General features: G+C 37.0%; 1 protein-coding gene across 1 annotated transcript; it reads left to right on the top strand.

The window, feature by feature from the left end:
- Window positions 1–5,280: 5,280 nt before the first annotated feature.
- LOC129884331 (uncharacterized) lies at window positions 5,281–12,402 on the top strand. The gene is made up of 7 exons (XM_055958647.1): window positions 5,281–5,383; window positions 5,819–6,000; window positions 6,619–6,717; window positions 7,307–7,438; window positions 11,869–11,925; window positions 12,088–12,217; window positions 12,302–12,402. Exons 1-7 carry the CDS (start codon window positions 5,281–5,283, stop codon window positions 12,400–12,402), a joined length of 804 nt encoding a protein of 267 aa, XP_055814622.1.
- The last annotated feature ends 5,760 nt before the right edge of the window (window positions 12,403–18,162 follow it).

The following is an 18,162-nucleotide window of genomic DNA, read 5'->3' as shown; positions in this document are numbered from 1 at the left end:
GGTCACCGCGAGAGAGCGAATTTTTGATGATCAGCCATACAAATAAATACATATCTATATTTATATAAGATCTGGATTGAGAACAAACAGGTATAAAGGGCATTCGCAAGCCATCCATGGCAATTCCAAAGAGGCACATGGATCCTACTTTCTGGCTGAGACCAGAAGTAGGAGTATATATCTTTGTATGAGGCTCTTGGAATTAATGGTACTACTAGGTTTACTACATGACTTTTATTCATACATGCATTGCCTATCACCAGCATAGTTGTTTGTACTTGTCGACAGTATCGGATGTCGTGCGAGTTTACTTGTTTGTGAGTGAATCTCCACGACATATAGGGACTCGAGAGGTATTATCTGACTATTTATGAAATTGTGTCGGTGTAAAGGGTGGTCTCTTGTTTGAAGGTAGTTACTGCCCTTGTTCTTATTTATCTAATGTTTTTGTGTAGGGATTTAGTTGATGCGGTCTTTTTGGGCCTTTATGTGATATCTGTGTTTACTTTTGTTAGTAGGTTGTCACTTTTTTTCCTCCTTCATAGAGTGTTGTCGTGTTTAGGTTCTGGGTTGGGCCACCAGGTACATCCTTTTGTTCCTTGCTCGCTCCTTGTCCTCTCCCTTCCTTATATCATATGTTCCTTATTGTAGGCTTCTGTATTATTCTTTTTAGTTACTTGTGATACATAATCATTGCTTACATGTTCTTTATACTTGCTTTATCTTTGGAGCTCAGTCAGCCGATGCCTGTTGAGTTCTACTTGTTGGTACTCATACTACACTTCTGCACTCTACAGATCATAGTACGGGTTTTCACTACTAATTTAGATATCATGCGGAGAAGCTCTTAGATTTTAGGGACTTAGGTGAGCTCTTGGCGTTTGGAGTTGCATATCTCCCTCTATTTCAACTTGAACTAATCTTTATTTCGCACTCGAAGATAATTTTTCTATTATTGTATTTGTATGAACCTTGTACTTCTTTATTTAGTTTAGTGGCTCGACTACGACCGATACCAAGTCTAGGGGGTTATCTTATGTATTGTTATCATTCTTCTTCTTCTCCTACAGTAATGACCGGTTTGGTCATTTTGAGAATGACTCATCTCTCTTTCGTAAAATACTCTCCCCGTAAATTTAAATTAAAAATTTGGATTTTTCGGTAACTACAATTATTTAATTGAGGGGTGAATTTAGATAACCTATTTAATTAATGGGTTAAAGTGGTAATATATTTAATACCCTATAATTTTTGTCTCATATTTATTAAAATAATTTAGAATAGGTTTGATATTTTTCTTGGTGAACTGGTACACACGAATACGAATTAGGAAGAAATGTTATTTTCAGATAAAAACTAATTGAGCCTCGAATTATTAAACTTGATACTGAGATTTGTGACACCATGCATACAATTGTATATTATAATTTAAATTAAAAGGGTCTAAAACTATTTCTTGGTTGCTATTCATAGAGTTGGCCAGTGTCTCGCCCATTATAGCTAATGATAATAAGGTTATGGAATCTTTTAGTTAATAGTTAATAATGACAACAACCCTGAGGAATTATTTATTAGGTATTATATCTATTATGATATATGAATATGTTTGCAGAAAGATGATGTCTAGAATGCCTCTTTGAAGCTAAGGTATTGGGCGTATAGTTTGGTTAAAAGAAATTTCTCGTTGTTTATCACATTATACTGCAAATTTTGGTATAATTATATAGGTAATTTAATATTAGGTGTATTGTATTACATGAATATTATTAGATTTATGTTGTTTGGATAAATTGAGGCTTAACCCTAAACTTGAAATTTAGAAAATATAATATTTGATATATTAATTGACATCAAGATTTGCAACTTGATTATAGATTTGTGTGAGTTTTGGGTCTAAGTTAGAAATAGGTATTGCTAGTTTCGAAATCTTATTATGATTATTTATTTGATTAGATTATACTTATTTGGAGGCCCAACGAAAAGGGAAGGCTCAAGTTCCGGAGTGATTGCTTGATTAATTAAGGAAAATAAATTTCTAAACCTCAGTTTAAGCTTATAGATGCTTGTATTTCCGTGTTATGTGTACTGGAGAGTAATGAAAATTGGACTGGGTTATTGACTGTATGATTGGCCTTAAAAATAAAGAAGAGGGGTATAAAATAGTGATCTAATGACATGAATTGGTAGAATTGATATGTTGTTATTATGGATTTATTTTTGACATGTCAAATTACTATGTTGATGTGAGATAGGAAAAAAATTTATTGTTGTTGTCATTTTATTATCGTGAATTATATGAACATGAATTGATTTTATTAGTTCTGACATATTGTGTTGAGACTAAAAATGATATAAAATAAAAAGGGGTCAGGCCACACGCTCCGTGGAAAGTATTATGAGACAAAGGGGTCGCTCCGTGGGAAGATTGAGGAAGCACACGAGTTCTTAACCATGTGCCGAGAGTTGGTGAAGGCAGTAGGGTTAGCTAAGACTCACGGAGTTCATTATACTACACTCCAGTTACGTGGACCAGCCAGAGAGTGGTGGAGAGTGTATACGATTTCCAAGCCAGTTGGGTTACCCTAGATGACTTGGGATGAGTTTGCTAGTGCCTTTTATGACCATTTCGTCACCTGGAGTGTGAAGGAAGAGAGACGATTATGGTTTGAGAATTTGAGGTAGGAGATTCTTATAGTTGTTGAGTATGAGACTCATTTCTACCAGTTGTCCAGATATACCATGGTCGTTCTTCCTGATGAGATAGAGTGGATTCACAGATTCGTATAAGGACTGAACTATACTATTCGTACAACAGTCGTTCGACCCACTCGTGAGAGAGATTTCTTTCAGTCCATTGTAGGTGCCTCCAAGGAGGCGGAGTTGATGGAGAGAGAGGAGTTCGGGGACCCTAAGAGGGCTCGTGCTTCTGGTCAGTTTTTGGGTACCTCATCTAGAGGTAGAGGGTCCTATAGAGGAGGTGGTTTCTTCTAGCATAGAGAACCAGTTCATACATCTATGCCAGCTTTTGAGGATGGTCAGACACCTCGTGGGTCCTACAGTACAAGTCAGAGTTACCAGGGGTCACAGCAGAGGCAGGTTAGCTGGGGTAGTTATATAAGTTCTTCAGGTTTATCGCAGAGGTTTTCGCACGGGAGAGAATTTTATACTTGTGGTGATCTAGATCATCTTTCATGGCAGTTTACATCTCAGGGTTGAGGGGTAACCCAACCTAGTTCTTCAGTCTTAGTTAGAGGAATAGCACCGCTGATCAGAGGTCGAGGTAGAGCATAGACTAGTAGAGGTTGTTGTACTCCTGGTAGGGGTGTTGATGGTGCTATAGTTCCTCAGGGAGGATGTAGAGGTGGTGGGCAGTTCAGAGGTAGTAGGGGAGCTCAGTGTTATGCTTTTCCAGAGAGACCTGAGGCTGAGGCTTCCAACGCAGTTATCACAGGTATTGTCCTAGTTTGCCATCGACCTGCATCTGTATTATTTGATCCAGGGTCTACATTTTCCTATGTGTGCCTATTTTGCATCTGATTTTGATTTGACATGTGATCATATGTCCGTGTCTGTTCATATTTCTAGACCCGTAGGTGAACCCTTATCGGTGGATCGAGTATATCAATCATGTCTTGTTTCCTTGGCCTAATATAATACTTGGGTAGATATAATTATTCTGGGATAGTAGATTTTGATGTGATATTGGGTATGGATTGGCTTTCTCCCCATCGCGCTATTCTTGATTGTTATGCTAAAATTGTTACCTTAGCAATACCTGGTGCCCCGCGGATTAAGTGGAAGGATACTAGTGGCTCCTATCCAAGTAAGGTTATGTCATATATTCGTGTGCAGAGGTTTATTAATAGAGGGTGTATGTTTTATTTGGCCTTTATTCGGGATACCAGTATTGAGTCACCTCTTATAGAGATGGTTCTAGTGGTTAAGGAGTTTTCTGATATATTTCCTACTGATCTTCCTGGTATTCCTCCGGATAAGGACATTGATTTTGCTATTGACTTAGAGCCTGGTACTAAACCCATTTCTATTCCTCCATATCGCATGGCTCTAGTTGAATTGAAGGAGTTGAAGGATCAGTTGCAAGACTTGTTGAGTAAAGAGTTTATTCTCCCTAGTGTGTCTCCTTGGGGTGCACTGGTTCTGTTTGTAAAGAAGAAAGATGGGACTATGAGGATATGTATCGATTACAGGCAGTTGAATAAGGTAACTATTAAAAATAAGTATCCTCTTCCCCATATTGATGATTTATTTGATTAGATACAGGGAGCGGCATTGTTTTCCAAAATAGACTTGAGGTCCGGTTATCATCAATTGAAGATTAGGGCGTCAGATATCCCTAAGACAACTTTTTGGACTCGTTATAGTCACTACGTGTTTTTGGTGATGTCATTTGGTTTGACGAATAACCCCACAGCATTTATGAAGTTGATGAATGGAGTGTTTCGCCCGTACTTAGATTCTTTTATGATAGTATTCATTGATGACATCTTGGTGTATTCCAAGACTGAGGCAGATCATGTCCGTCATTTGAGGTTGGTACTTTAGAAGTTGAGGGAAGAAAAGTGGTATGCAAAGTTCTCCAAATGTGAATTTTGGGTTGATTCTATTACATTCTTAGGACACGTGGTGTCCAAAGAGGGGATTAGAGTGGATCCAGCTAAGATTGAGGCAGTTAGAGGTTGGACAAGGCCTACTTCTTCTACTGAGATTCATAGTTTTATGGGGTTAGCCAGTTATTATAGATGGTTTGTGCAGGGCTTCTCCACTATTGCAGCTCCATTGACTAAATTGACTCAGAAGGCTATAGATTATCATTGGTTCGACGAGTGTGAAACGAGCTTCCAAAAGCTAAAGACTTTATTGACTTCGGCTCCTATATTGACACTACCCAAAGAAGGTGTGGTATTTACTATATACTATGATACTTTCGGTGTTGGTTTAGGCGGTGTGTTGATGCAGAATGGAAAAGTGGTTGCCTATGCCTTCAGACAGTTGAAAGCCCATGAGAAAAACTATCCCACTCATGATTTGGAGTTAGCGGCTGTGGTTTTCGTGCTTAAGTTATGGCATCATTACCTATACGGTGTGCATTACGAGGTCTTCACTGATTATAGGAGTCTTTAGTATATATTCAGTTAGAGGCATCTAAACTTGAGGCAACATAGATGGCTTGAGTTGCTGAAGGAGTACGACGTGACTATTTTGTATCACCTAGGAAAAGCCAATGTGGTGGAGGATGCCTTGAGTAGGAAGTCCTCTATTATGGGGAGTCTTGCCATGGTACGAGTTGAGGAGCGACCATTGGCTAGAGATATTCAGAGGCTGGCTATTAGCCTTGTCCGATTGCAGATTTTAGAAGATGGTGGTATTCTTACCTTTGTGAAGGCACGTTCTTACTTAGTTTAGCAGATTCGGGAGAGACAGTTTGAGGATGAGAAGTTATGTATCATTCAAGACAAGGTGTTAAGAGGTGAAGCTAAGGAGGCGATACTTGATTCAGAAGGAGTATTGAGGATTGGCGGTAGAATTTTTGTGCCTAAGGTAGGTGACCTGACTAGACTTATTTTGGAAGAGACCCATTGTTCAAGGTATTCCATCCATCTGGGAGCAGCCAAGATGTATCATGATCTAGGCCAATACTATTGGTGGTGTGGGATGAAGAAAGATATCGTAGAGTTCGTGTCCAAGTGTTTGACTTGCCAACAGGTAAAGTGTGAGCACCAGCGACCTTAGGCTATGAGTCAGAGGATGCCTATTCCCACTTGGAAGTGGGAAATGATCACCATGGACTTCGTTGTAGGTTTAGCTCCCACCGTAGGTGGTTATGATTCTATATGGGTGGTTGTTGACAGACTGACAAAATCTGCCCATTTTATTCTAGTTAAGGTAAGGTACACAGCAGATAAGCTAGCCCAGTTGTATATTAGCTATATCATTCGGCTTCATGGTGTCCCAGTATCCATTGTTTCGGATCGAGGTTCAGTATTTACTTCACACTTTTGGCAGGCATTACAGTATGGTTTAGGTACTAGACTTGATATGATTACAGTTTTTCACCCATAGACCGATGGTCAGTCCGAGCGGATGATCCAGGTGTTGGAGGACATGCTCTAAGCTTGTGTTATTAATTTTGGTGCCATATGGGATCAACACTTGCTTATAGCGGAGTTTGCCTATAACAACAGCTATCACTCCAGTATCTAGATGGCTCCATTTGAGGCTTTGTATGGTAGGCGGTGTCGATCCCCTATTAGATGGTTTGACTTAGTTTAGATGGACTCCTTAGATACAGACTTTCTTAGAGATGCTATAGAACAGGTTCATAGGATTCAATGTAGACTCTTGATAGCCCAGAGTAGGCAGAAGAGTTATACAGATCGGGGAGTTTGACCATTGGAGTTCATGGTGGGTGATTACATTTGGCTTCGAGTGTCACCCATGAAGGGTGTGATGTGGTTTGGGAGGAAGGACAAGCTCAGCCCTCAATTCATTGGCCCATTTGAGATTTTGGTGCGAGTTGGAGAGGTGGCCTATAGATTGGCCTTACCACCTAGCTGATCGACTGTGCATAATGTGTTTCATGTTTCCATGCTCTGGAAGTATGTTCTGGATGAGTCCCATGTGTTATCACTCGATTCATTGGAGTTGAGTCCAGACCTGATATTTGAGAAGGAGCCCATAGCTATTCTAGATAGGCAGGTTCGTAAGCTTAGAACCAAGGAGATAGCTTCAGTGAAGGTACAATAGAAGAACCGTTCAGTCGGAGAGGCGACTTGAGAAACAGAGGTTGATATACGCACTAGATATCCCCAGCATTTTGAAGCTTCAGGTACTTTCTTCTACTTTATGTTTGAGGACGAAGATGATTTTAAGTGGTGGATAATGTAATGACCTATTTGGTCATTTTGAGAATGTGTCATCTTTCTTTCATAAAATACTCTCCCCGTAAATTTAAATTAAACATTTGGACTTTTTGGTAACTACAATTATTTTATTAAGGGGTGAATTTAGATAACCTATTTAATTAATGGGCTAAAGTGGTAGTATGTTTAATATCCTAAAGGAGTACGATGTGACTATTTTGTATCACCTAGGAAAAGCCAATGTGGTGGAGGATGCCTTGAGTAGGAAGTCCTCTAGTATGGGGAGTCTTGTCGTGGTCCGAGTTAAGGAGAGACCATTGGCTAGAGATATTCAGAGGCTGGCTAATAGCCTTGTCCGATTGCAGATTTCAGAGGATGGTGGTGTTTTTGCCTTTGTGAAGGCACGTTCTTCCTTAGTTTAGCAGATTCGGGAGAGACAGTTTGAGGATGAGAAGTTATGTATCATTCAAGACAAGGTGTTAAGAGGTGAAGCTAAGGAGGCGGTACTTGATTCAGAAAGAGTATTGAGGATTGGCGGTAGAATTTGTGTGCCTAAGGTAGGTGACCTGACTAGACTTATTTTGGAAGAGGCCTATTGTTAAGGTATTCCATCCATCCGGGAGCAGCCAAGATGTATCATGATCTGGGCCAACACTATTGGTGGTATGGGATGAAGAAAGATATCGTAGAGTTCATGTCCAAGTGTTTGACTTTCCAGCAGGTAAAGTGTGAGCACCAGCGACCTTGGGCTATGAGTCAGAGGATGCCTATTCCCACTTGGAAGTGGGAAATGATCACCATGGACTTCGTTGTGGGTTTAGCTCCCACCGTAGGTGGTTATGATTCTATATGGGTGGTTGTTGATAGACTGACAAAATCTGCCTATTTTATTCTAGTTAAGGTAAGGTACACAGCAGATAAGCTAGCTCAGTTGTATATTAGCCATATCGTTCGGCTTCATGGTGTCCCAGTATTCATTGTTTCGGATCGAGGTTCAGTATTTACTTCACACTTTTGGCAGGCATTACAGTATGGTTTGGGTACTAGACTTGATATGATTACAGTTTTTCACCCATAGACCAATGGTCAGTCCGAGCGGATGATCCAGGTGTTGGAGGACATGCTCCGAGCTTGTGTTATTAATTTTGGTGCCAGATGGGATCAACACTTGCTCCTAGCAGAGTTTTCCTACAACAACAGCTATCACTCCAGTATCTAGATGGCTCCATTTGAGGCTTTGTATGGTAGGCGGTGTCGATCCCCTATTAGATGGTTTGACTTAGTTGAGATGGACTCCTTAGACACAGACTTGCTTAGAGATGCTATGGAGTAGGTTCGTAGGATTCAAGGTAGACTCTTGATAGCCCAGAGTAGGCAGAAGAGTTATGCAGATCGGGGAGTTTGACCATTGGAGTGCATGGTGGGTGATCACGTTTGGCTTCGAGTGTCTCCCATGAAGGGTGTGATGCGGTTTGGGAGGAAGGACAAGCTCAGCCCTCGATTCATTGGCCCATTTGAGATTTTGGCGCGAGTTGGAGAGGTAGCCTATAGATTGGCCTTACCACCTAGCTTATTGACTGTGCATAATGTGTTTCATGTTTCCATGCTCTGGAAGTATGTTCCGGATGAGTCCCATGTGTTATCACTCGATTCATTGGGGTTGGGTCCAGACCTGATATTTGAGAAGGAGCCTATAGCTATTCTAGATAGGCAGGTTCGTAAGCTTAGAACCAAGGAGATAGCTTCTGTGAAGGTACAATGGAAGAACTGTTCAGCCGGAGAGGCGACTTGAGAAACAGAGGTTGATATACGCACTAGATATCCCCAACATTTTGAAGCTTCAGGTACTTTCTTTTACTTTATGTTTGAGGACGAAGATGATTTTTAGTGGTGGATAATGTAATGACCTGTTTGGTCATTTTGAGAATGAGTCATCTTTCTTTCATAAAATACTCTCCCCGTAAATTTAAATTAAACATTTGGACTTTTCGGTAACTACAATTATTTAATTAAGGGGTGAATTTAGATAATCTATTTAATTAATGGGCTAAAGTGGTAATATATTTAATATCCTATATTTTTTGTCTCATATTTATTAAAATAAATTAGAATAGGGTTTGATATTTTTCTTGGTGAACTGGTACGCACGAATACGAATTAGGAAGAAATGTTGTTATTAGATAAAAACTAATTGAGCCTCGAATTATTAAACTTGATAATGAGATTTGTGACACCATGCATACAATTGTATATTATAATTTCAATTCAAAGGGTCTAAAACTATTTCTTGGTTGCTATTCATAGAGTTGGCCAGTGTGTCGCCCATTATAGCTAATGATAATAAGGTTATGGAATCTTTTAGTTAATAGTTAATGATGACAACAACCCTTAGGAATTATTTATTAGGTATTATATCTATTTTCATATATGAATATGTTTGCAGAAATATAATGTCTAGAATGTCTCTTTGGAGCTAAGGTATTGGGAGTATAGTTTGGTTAAAAGAAATTTCTCGTTGTTTATCACATTATACTGCAAATTTTGGTATAATTTTATAGGTAATTAAATATTAGGTGTATTGTATTACATGAATATCATTAGATTTATGTTATTTGGATAAATTGAGGCTTAACCCTAGACTTGAAATTTACAAAATATAATATTTAATTTATTAATTGACATCAAGATTTGGAACTTGATTACAGATTTGTGTTAGTTTTGGGTCTAAGCTAACATAGGTGTTGCTAGTTTCAAAATCTTATTATGGTTATTTATTTGATTAGATTATACTTATTTGGAGGCCCAACGGAAAGGGAAGGCTCAAGGTCCGGAGTGATTGCTTGATTAATTAAGGCAAGTGACTTTCTAAACCTCAGTTTAAGCTTATAGATGCTTGTATTTCCGTGTTATGTGTACTGGAGAGTAATGAGAATTGGACTGGGTTATTGACTGTATGACTGGCCTTAAAAATAGAGATGAGGGGTATAAAATGGTGATCTAATGACATGAATTGGTAGAATTGATATGTTGTTATTATGGATTAATTTTAGACATGTCAAATTACTATGTTGATGTGAGGTAGGAAAAAAATTTATTATTGTTGTCATTTTATTATCGTGAATTATATGAACATGAATTAATTTTATTAGTTCTAAAATATTGTGTTGAGACTGAAAATTATATGAAACAAAAAGGGGTCGGGCCACACGCTCCATGGAAGGTATTATGAAATAAAGTAGTCGGGCCACATGCTCCGTGGCAAGATATATATATTGAGGGGACGGGCCACACATTCCGTGGCAGGTTACATGGACAGAAATGTCCCCCATGGGTTCCGGACTGTGATTCATCGGATGTTTACCGATAGGACAGACATGCATCATTTTATTGCATTTCATTGCACCTTTCTGATATTTGTGAATCTGTGTTTACCCCTATATTGCTATGTATATGCTGAATTGACTTGATATGATTCATTAATGAGGTTATTTATGAGTATTCGTGGACTATATTGCTGTTGTTCTTGTACAAGTGTAGACTTGGGCTGGTTTTATGCAGGTTGTAGTTAAGGAGGTTCGGTTGGGAGGACAGGAGTACTTGTATCTATTAAGTTTGGCTTAGTTTTAGTTATCCACTTGCTGAGTACCGTATTATTTGGTACTCACTCCGTGCTTGTACACTTGTGTAGGTGGTGAGCCCGAACCTGCTTAATCTCCTACTATTTTCTACTACATCCGAGGCTATCATTCCAAGTGTTGAGGTAGCTGTTACATCTATCTAGCAGATACCTCTTACTCTTTTATTATGTTTTAGTCCTATCCTAGAGACAAAGACATGGTGACTGTATTCTTTTTTGTATTTCGGTAATGTATTAGTGGCTTGTATATACGTGACAACCAGTTTTGGGGGATTTTGAGATTTTTCTTATTTGTTTTTAACTAAGTTAAACCTTTTTTTATTTCAATTACTTCCGCATTTACTTTCTGTTGAATTTTAGGCTGACTTATTTCAGTGGGTTGAGATGAGTGTCATTACACACGGATTCGGGTCGTGACACCTTCTTCTCCTTCTCCTTCTCCTCCTCCTCCTCCTCCTCCTCCTTCTTTTTCTTCTTTTTATTCTTCTTCTTCTTCTTCTTCTTCTTCTTATTATTATTATTATTATTATTATTATTATTATTATTATTATTATTATTATTATTGTTATTGTTATTATTATTATTATTATTATTATTATTATTGTTATTATTATTATTATTGTTATTATTATTAATGTTATTATTGCTATTATTGTTATTATTGTTATTATTGTTATTGTTATTGTTCTTATTATTATTGTTGTTGTTGTTATTATTGTTATTATTATTATTGTTATTATTATTATTGTTATTATTATTGTTATTATTATTATTGTTATTATTGTTATTGTTATTGTTATTGTTATTATTATTATTATTATTATTATTATTGTTATTGTTATTATTATTGTTATCATTATTGTTATTATTATTGTTATCATTATTACTATTATTACTATTACTATTATTACTATTACTATTATTAGAATTACTATTACTATTATTACTATTATTATTATTATTATTATTATTACTACTACTACTATTATTATTATTAATATTATTATTATTACTATTATTATTGTTACTATTACTACTATTACTATTATTACTATTGCTGAAAAACTATATTATTACTATTCGTTATCACCAAGAAAAGCTAATGTTGTGGTTGTCGCCTTGCGCAGAAAAGTAGGGAGCATGGGGAGTTTAGCCTATTTGCAGGTTTTTATTCGCCTAATGGTTAGAGAGGTTCAAACTCTAGCTAATGAATTTAAAGGTTGGAAGTAACTGAGAAAGGAGGATTCTTGGCATGTTTGGAGGCAAGATCTAATTTTCTTGACAAGATTAAAGGAAAGTAGTTTGATGATAAGAAGTTGAGCCAGATTCATGATCCGCCTGGTCTTGCAGAGAGAGACCAAGGAGGTTATGATTGATGAGGAAGGCGTCCTGAGGATTAAAAGTTGGGTATGTGTGGCCCGTGTTGATAACTTGATTCAGACTATTCTTACATAGACTCACACTTTGAGGTACTCTATACATCCTGATGCGCCCAAGATGTATCGTGGTCTAAGACAACATTATTGGTAGACCAGAATAAAGCATAACATTATTGATTTTGTTGCCCAGTGTTCGAATTATCAACAAGTAAAGTATGAGCAGCAAAGACCTGGAGGGACAATTCAGAGAATGCCTACTCCTGAATGGAAGTGGGAAAGGATTGCAATGGACTTTATGGTTGTTCTTCCAAAGACATTGGGTAAGTTTGATTTGATATGGGTGATTGTTGACAGGTTGACTAAGTATGCTCACTTCATTCCGGTCAAGATGACTTATTATGCAGAGAAGTTAGCCAAACTTTATATTCTCGAGATTGTTCGATTGCATGGAGTTTCGATTTCCATTATATCAGATAGAGATAGGCAATTTACTTCTAACTTGTAGAGGGCCTTGCAGGTTGAGCTAGGTACTAGATTGGATCTTAGTACCGCATTTCATGCTCAAACCGATAGGCAGTCTGAGCGGATAATTCAAGTGCTCGAGGGCTTCATACGTGCGTGATAGATTTTGGTGCTCATTCGGATCAGTTCTTACCCTTGGCAGAGTTTACGTACAACAATAGCTATTACTCAAGTATTGATATGGCTCTATTTGAGGCATTGTATGGGAGGAGATGTAGGTCCCCCATTAGTTAGTTTGGTGTATTTAAGGTGAGACCTTGGGGTTCAGATCTTTTGAGAGAGTCATTAGAGAAGATGAAATTCATTCAAGAGAAGTTTCTTGTCACGACCCAAAAATTGAAGTCATGATGGCACACATCCCAAAACTTAACCTGATGTGTAAGCCTAAAAATAAAACTCATACGAGACTCCTAAAGGGAAAATCATGTCATAATTTAAGTGAAAAGAAAAACAATGAAGAAAATATCCCAAAACTTGGTGTCATAAGTATAAAGAGCAACTAATACAAGGTTCGAATCTGAAGATACAACATAAGTCTCTGAATGATACAAAAGACTGAAAAATAAAGACAGACTAGTGACGATCCGAATTCTGGGACCTCACCACTAATATGAGAATACACAATCCGCTAGAATATTAACTGCCACATGAGGTACCCCGATTAGTATCTGTATCAAAAAGGGACACAAAAGTAAAGGTGAGTACAATTCACATGTACTAAATAGGTTTTAGCTGACTGAGTATAAGGATTTAATCAAACCTATAAAATAAACTAAGGAACGCTTCCACCTGCATACAGAAAAGTCCCATTTTGGCATCGGTGCTGCCAGTTTATATATATATTGGTGTGAGTAAATTAAACCCATAATAACAGCTCATAATCACAATTAATCAGATAATTCAAGCAGCACAGATATCAATGCAATGCAATGCAATATGATGATGCAATGATGTAGTGGTACAGTGGAATCAAGACTATCGCACAGCCTGTCGTATACACCTGCTGAGCTGTGCTACCAAGCAGGACCCATGGGGGTCTCGCAGACCATATACCTCAATCACAATATCTCATTATCCTTGCCACCTCCTCGTGGTCAAGGGATCACAATGCATCCATTACCCTACCGGAAAACTACCTCAGTCAGAGACTCAAGCTACAAAGGTTAGGATCACAATGCATCCACTACCCTGCCGGAAAACTGCCTCGGTCAGGGACTCAAGATAAAAAAGTTGGGATCACAATGCATCCACTACCCTGCCGGAAAACTGCCTCGGTCAGGGACTCAAGATACAAAGGTTTAAAGGTGTTTTATTTTCTTTCTCAAAAAGAATTTCCATATTTCTCAACTTCCCATGTTTCATGATATGATGAATGAGGATGAATGCATCAAAACATATATACATGGAAGTAATAATCAACTCACATGTGGTATAAGGTTCAAAGTTCTCAAAACTTAACCTACACATGATATTCACCCTCAATAAATAGTAATGGGAAGAACACACTTTCATTTAAATATTCACCCCTTTCTCAACAATATTTCAATACTCAAGTATGCTCAAAACCCCCAACTCAATCTCTCAGGTGACATCACAAGTCATATAATATACTCAAGCCTCTCTCTTAGGCAAATCATAATTCATATGCTCTCAAAGCAAATAAGATAACAAATAAGGCTCTCACACGGACTATGTAGTATAAATAAACCCCGTCATGGCAACACATTAATAAATAAGCCTCTACACAGACATCACAATATATATAACATTCTCAACTCATACTAAAACCCCATCCCAAAGTTTATAACATATGAATTACTAATTACCCCATCTCAATCTCAAAGAAAGATAGCCAAACCTACCTCAATTGCCGAAACAGCACTCGAATACCTCCACCGCATAAGCAACTCTCGAATTCAGCATCCGGATTGACAATCCACTATCAACAATGAAACATACACATCAGAAGGAGTCCAATGACACCCATATTGATAGATTTCGAAATTGGGGGTAAAATTGTTCAAAAAAAATATTTATTTTTGAAAAGGGTTAAATCTGGAATTTTATTTGAAAATTATGTTCTACACATCGAGTAGGATTCGTGGCTGAAAATCCCATAAAAATTGAGCAAGAATCGAGTTCCTAATCATGAAAATACAATTTTTTTAAAATCACCACAATTTCATTACGAAAATGGCAAAACACAGCAACTTTGAACAGCGATTTATCAGAAATGAAACCTCTACAGCTAAAACGGATCACACCACAATGATCCTTACGAAAAACTCAGCAATTTAGCCTTAAGAATCACCTAAAACGGACTCAAAATGCTCAAGATATCAAATCTCAAAGTTCATCAAAAATCTAATCCGAAAATAAAAAAGACAGCTGCTATAACGCGAATCTTACCTAAAAAAATCTTCTCCATCACTTTATGATTACACCAATGTATTCCTATGGAAAAACTACACAATTTAGATCTTTGAATCACTGAATTCGGATCTAAGATGACCAAGAAATCATCTTCCAAAGTTTACAAAAATCTGAATTCAAAAATGGTCGAGGCAGCATCTAAAACATTAAATCTTACCTAAAACGAAGCTTCTAATCAAGATTCCGAGCTCACCAATGGATTCCTCGCAAAAAATTCTTGAAGATAGACTCTTGAATCACTAGATTTGGACTTGAAATACTCAAGAAATGAGGGTTCAAAGTTGAGAGAAAAGTCTGAAAAATCTGGTGCAAAATCTGCACTTTTGCACCAGATTTTTCTGGTTTTGCATTATTTAAAGTCTCCGAACGGATCCTCGGAATTCGTTCGGAACCCGATAAAAATAAACCAGATATGCTACCCCACTAAATTTGATATTCCGGACTCAATGACGCATTCAAAATTATCATATGAGATCCTTTGAATAAAAAGTGAATCTCACATCAAGGTATCATTTTAAGGCAAATTCCACAATCGGCCTCGGGATTAGACTGGAAACTTCGGGAAGCAAACGAGGGGTCGTTCTAGATTAAACTCGACATTCCGAAACTAACCGCGCTATCAGAATTTTCATCCGAGTGCGTTTTCCAAGAATATTGACCAAAGTCAACCATAGGCTAACTTTCAAAGTCAAAAGCGCCAAATGACCCCAAACTCGTATCGATTGTCTCAATAGTTATGCCGACAATGCTACTAGCCTAATTTGGACATTACGGAGCTGATGGAATCATAAAAATATGAATTCGAGGTCTTCTTGACCTGAAACTCAAAAAGTCGCAACTAAACCAACTTAGGCCTTCAAAATATCAAAATGGGCTCGGGACCTCTAAAAATTCAGCCAATACTTCTTCTAGACCAAAAACCATCCCCCGAATCTAACGGAGTCGTCGGAATTTTATTCCAAGTATCGAAACTTCAAAAGTTGACCAAAGTCAAATCTTGGCCTAAAATTCCTTAAATTCCCAACTCAAGACCTCAAATCTTTGTTACAACTCCAAAACTAATTTCGTAAACTCTCCTAGATCAATTTCCACATTTCGGAGTTGCTAGAATTGAAAAAATTCAGTTCCGATACCCGTAGCTCTGGTTGGTCCCAAAAATCAGTTTTTTCACCTCTTAACTCTATAAAACTCAAGAATTTGCACAATTTACAAACCATTAAGATTTTGACACTTTCAACTAAACAAACCAATCAAATAATACTCGGGGGAACTAATGATAAGGGTAAATGGTAATTTCACACAAATTTTAAAAAAATAACTCTCAAGGTCATTACATTTCTAGTCACTTAGAGTAGGCCGAAGGAGTATGTAGACCAAAAGGTTAGGGACATGGAGTTTATGGAGGGAGATCAAGTGTTGTTGATGTTTTCACGCATGAAAGGTGTAGTGACGTTTGATAAGCGAGGTAAGCTCAGTCTGAGGTCTATTGGATTGTTTGAAGTTCTTAAGTGTGTGGTAGAAGTGGCCTATGAATTAGCTTTGCCTCCATGTTTTTCTAGAATGCATCTGGTGTTTTATGTGTCTATGCTGAAGAAATATCATGGTGATGGGAAACTACATTATTCACTTGGATTCGGTCCTGCTTGATGAGAATATGTCTTATGAGGAGGATTATGTAGCTATTCTAGATAGGGAGGTCCGCAAGTTGAGGTCAAAGGAGATTACATCTGTGAAGGTCTAGTGAAAGAATCATCCGGTTGAGGAGTCCATTTGGGAGACTGAGGCTGATCTACATGAACGATATCCACATCTTTTCATCGAGTTCGGGTGCCCTTTCTTACCATTGCTTTTATTTTGACCCTTCAGGAACAAACATAAATTACTATCTGATTTAATGACCCGTTAGGTCGTCTTGAGTACTAGAGCTTCTTATTCCATAAAAGACTCTTTCGGTAGATTCTAAATAGGTATTTTAGACTATTCGATATCTACGGTTATTTAGTTGACGGGTAATTTTAGATAATTAATTTGTTAAATTAATAATTTATTTAATATCCTATACCAATTTTTCCATATTTATTAAAATAAAATTAATAGGGTTTAATTTTTGTAAATCATAATTTATTGAGGAACAAAACAAATTACCTCTCCAAGAGGACTTCCGCGACAACCAACTCAGCTGCACCAGTTAACCATGCCTAAATTATTATATGGTATATATGGGTAGAGATTATATTATCATTATTATGTTGGGTTGTGAAATAGAAAGATGAGAATTTGAGTTGTAAGTTAAAGTAGTAATTTGTATATGTTGCAGTGTTCTTGGACTTAGGAAAGTAAGATTTTAGAGGCTAATAATAAAAAATGATTGCTCAAATAGATAAGGGTAGGTGATTTTACAATGATGAGGTGATGATTGGATGATAATAATGGGCTAATCATTGGTGAGGATATAAAATGAATTAGTGAATTCTAAGATAACTTTCTGCAGATGTATTAGTGAATTCTAAGATAACTTTCTGCAGATGTATAGTCATTGTGTATTTACTGATATTCATGCTTAGATCTTAGTTGTGTAACTCACTTCGGTTTCTGATTTCTTTTTTTTATATATAGTTATCACATTATGAATCAAGTTTTAATATATTGAGATAGGTAATTAAATAGTATGTGTATTGTATTATATGAATATCATCAAATTTATGATATTTGGAGGAAATTGAGACTTAGCCCTAGGTTTGAGATTTAGGAAATTGATTGTAGAATTGAGTGAGTTTTTGGGTCTAGGTTAGACATATAGTAATATGGGTGTCTACAGACTCATTTGCGTATGAATATTGTACATTTGATAGATTGGAAACATTTTGAGGCATTAAAGAAAGGAAAAGCATTGGTGAATTAGCTTGCTTGACTTCGGTTTTTCGATTGAGGTAGGTTATGATTTATTCTATATCATAAAGATACTCTTAATCGTGATTGATAATCATTGAGTAATGTTGTAAAGTTTTATATGCATTTAATTATTGTGGTTTGGATGTTAATATGTTATTGTGATTATTTTGCAATCCTAAGACTGTGAAATTCAAAATCTTGAAATTGCCCTAACAAAATCGATGCCTTAAAAGAAGAAGGCTTGATAAAATATTATTAATAAAGTAGAATTTAATAATAAAGAATGATGAATCAATTATATTATGGCATCCGATGCCATGAGACTACACGATAATATTGGATTGGGTGTCACATCCGACAAGGTAATATTAAAGAAAATCAAATAAAAATAATTTAATACTACCCATTTTCAGATAAC

The sequence above is a fragment of the Solanum dulcamara genome, chromosome 4 (genome assembly GCF_947179165.1).
Source record: "Solanum dulcamara chromosome 4, daSolDulc1.2, whole genome shotgun sequence".
Lineage (NCBI taxonomy): Eukaryota > Viridiplantae > Streptophyta > Magnoliopsida > Solanales > Solanaceae > Solanum > Solanum dulcamara.
The sequence above is the reverse complement of the archived record's forward strand: the minus strand, read 5'-3'. Positions and strand labels throughout refer to the sequence as shown.